Below are 1,029 nucleotides of genomic sequence, written 5' to 3'. Positions count from 1 at the left end.
CGGCCGCAAGCAGGGCCGGCGGGGGCGTTCGCCGCGCAGGCCGGCCGCTCCCGCGCGTGCTCCAACCCGCCCAGCGAGGGGCCTCACCAGGGTGCGAAGAACTCGACCAGCATGAGGCCCGCGGAGCCGGTGTCGGAGACGCGGCTCTCGAAGTTGTCGTCCGTGAGCTCTATCACGTCGGAGGCAGCGGCGAGGCGGGCCGCGGCGAGAAGCAGCGCCACGCCGGGGAACAGCGCTGGGCAGCGGGAGCGCATCGCGGCGGAGCGCGGAGGGTAGGCGCGCGAGGGCTCTGCACAAGTCTGGCGGCCGACCGCGGACCGATGCCTGGGCTCTCAGGTCTGGCCCAGGCGGACCTGAAGCCGGACTTCCCAACCCCCGCAAGGCGGAACCGCCCGGAGGGCGGGACCAGTGCGCTACCTCTAATTGGCTATGCCGCCTCTGCGCCGGGCCGATGAGACCAGCGCGTAACCGTTGATTGGCTGTGCCTCGCCAGGGCCGGGCGGGCGGGACCAACGGGTAACCGCCGAGTGGCCGGGGCTCAGCGAGGCGGGGAGCGGTAGTGCGCCGGTTCTGCGTGGAGGGAGGCGGGCGCGGTGAGGCGGAGGAGAGAGCGGAAGCGAGCGCGCCGAGGTCTGGCGAGTGAGCTGGCGGCCGAGAAGAACCCGCGAGAGGAAGCGGCGCGGTGCGGCGCTCGCACTTGGGGCCAGTCTTCAGGGTCAGGCTGTGGCGTTTCGTCAGCTCTTCGGAGTTGCTTCTCTTCCTAGGGCAGCCACCAGACCCACGCCCAGGCAGCCGCGTGCCCGACGGGGCTGCGCTTTCTTTGTCCAGCTTCGTGCTGCCAGAAAGTGAAGGTCGACTAGGCAGTCTGTCTTACCGCTTTTTTTTTTAAGAAGGCGAAGCTGGGGTTTGAACTCAGGGCCCTCCAGTTCGTTACTTGCCCAGGCTTGCACATTTTTTGCTGTTGCTTGACACAGGATCTCATTATTTAAATTGATCAGGGTGGGCTTCAATTTGGGATCCCCCTGCCTC

The 1,029-nt window shown here is 67.5% G+C and overlaps 1 protein-coding gene across 1 annotated transcript in view; it reads right to left on the bottom strand.

The window, feature by feature from the left end:
• Pdia3 (protein disulfide isomerase family A, member 3) overlaps positions 1 to 396 on the bottom strand; it is a gene marked incomplete in the record, with an annotated part of 23,148 nt that extends 22,752 nt beyond the window's left edge. The window contains 1 exon segment of the mRNA XM_013512559.1: positions 88 to 396. Within this exon segment, the coding sequence (XP_013368013.1) occupies positions 88 to 254 (167 nt within the window).
• Positions 397 to 1,029: the final 633 nt, after the last annotated feature.

The sequence above is a fragment of the Chinchilla lanigera genome, unplaced genomic scaffold, assembly GCF_000276665.1.
Source record: "Chinchilla lanigera isolate Chin_1 unplaced genomic scaffold, ChiLan1.0 scaffold00015, whole genome shotgun sequence".
Taxonomy (NCBI): Eukaryota; Metazoa; Chordata; class Mammalia; order Rodentia; family Chinchillidae; genus Chinchilla; species Chinchilla lanigera.
The sequence above is the reverse complement of the archived record's forward strand: the minus strand, read 5'-3'. Positions and strand labels throughout refer to the sequence as shown.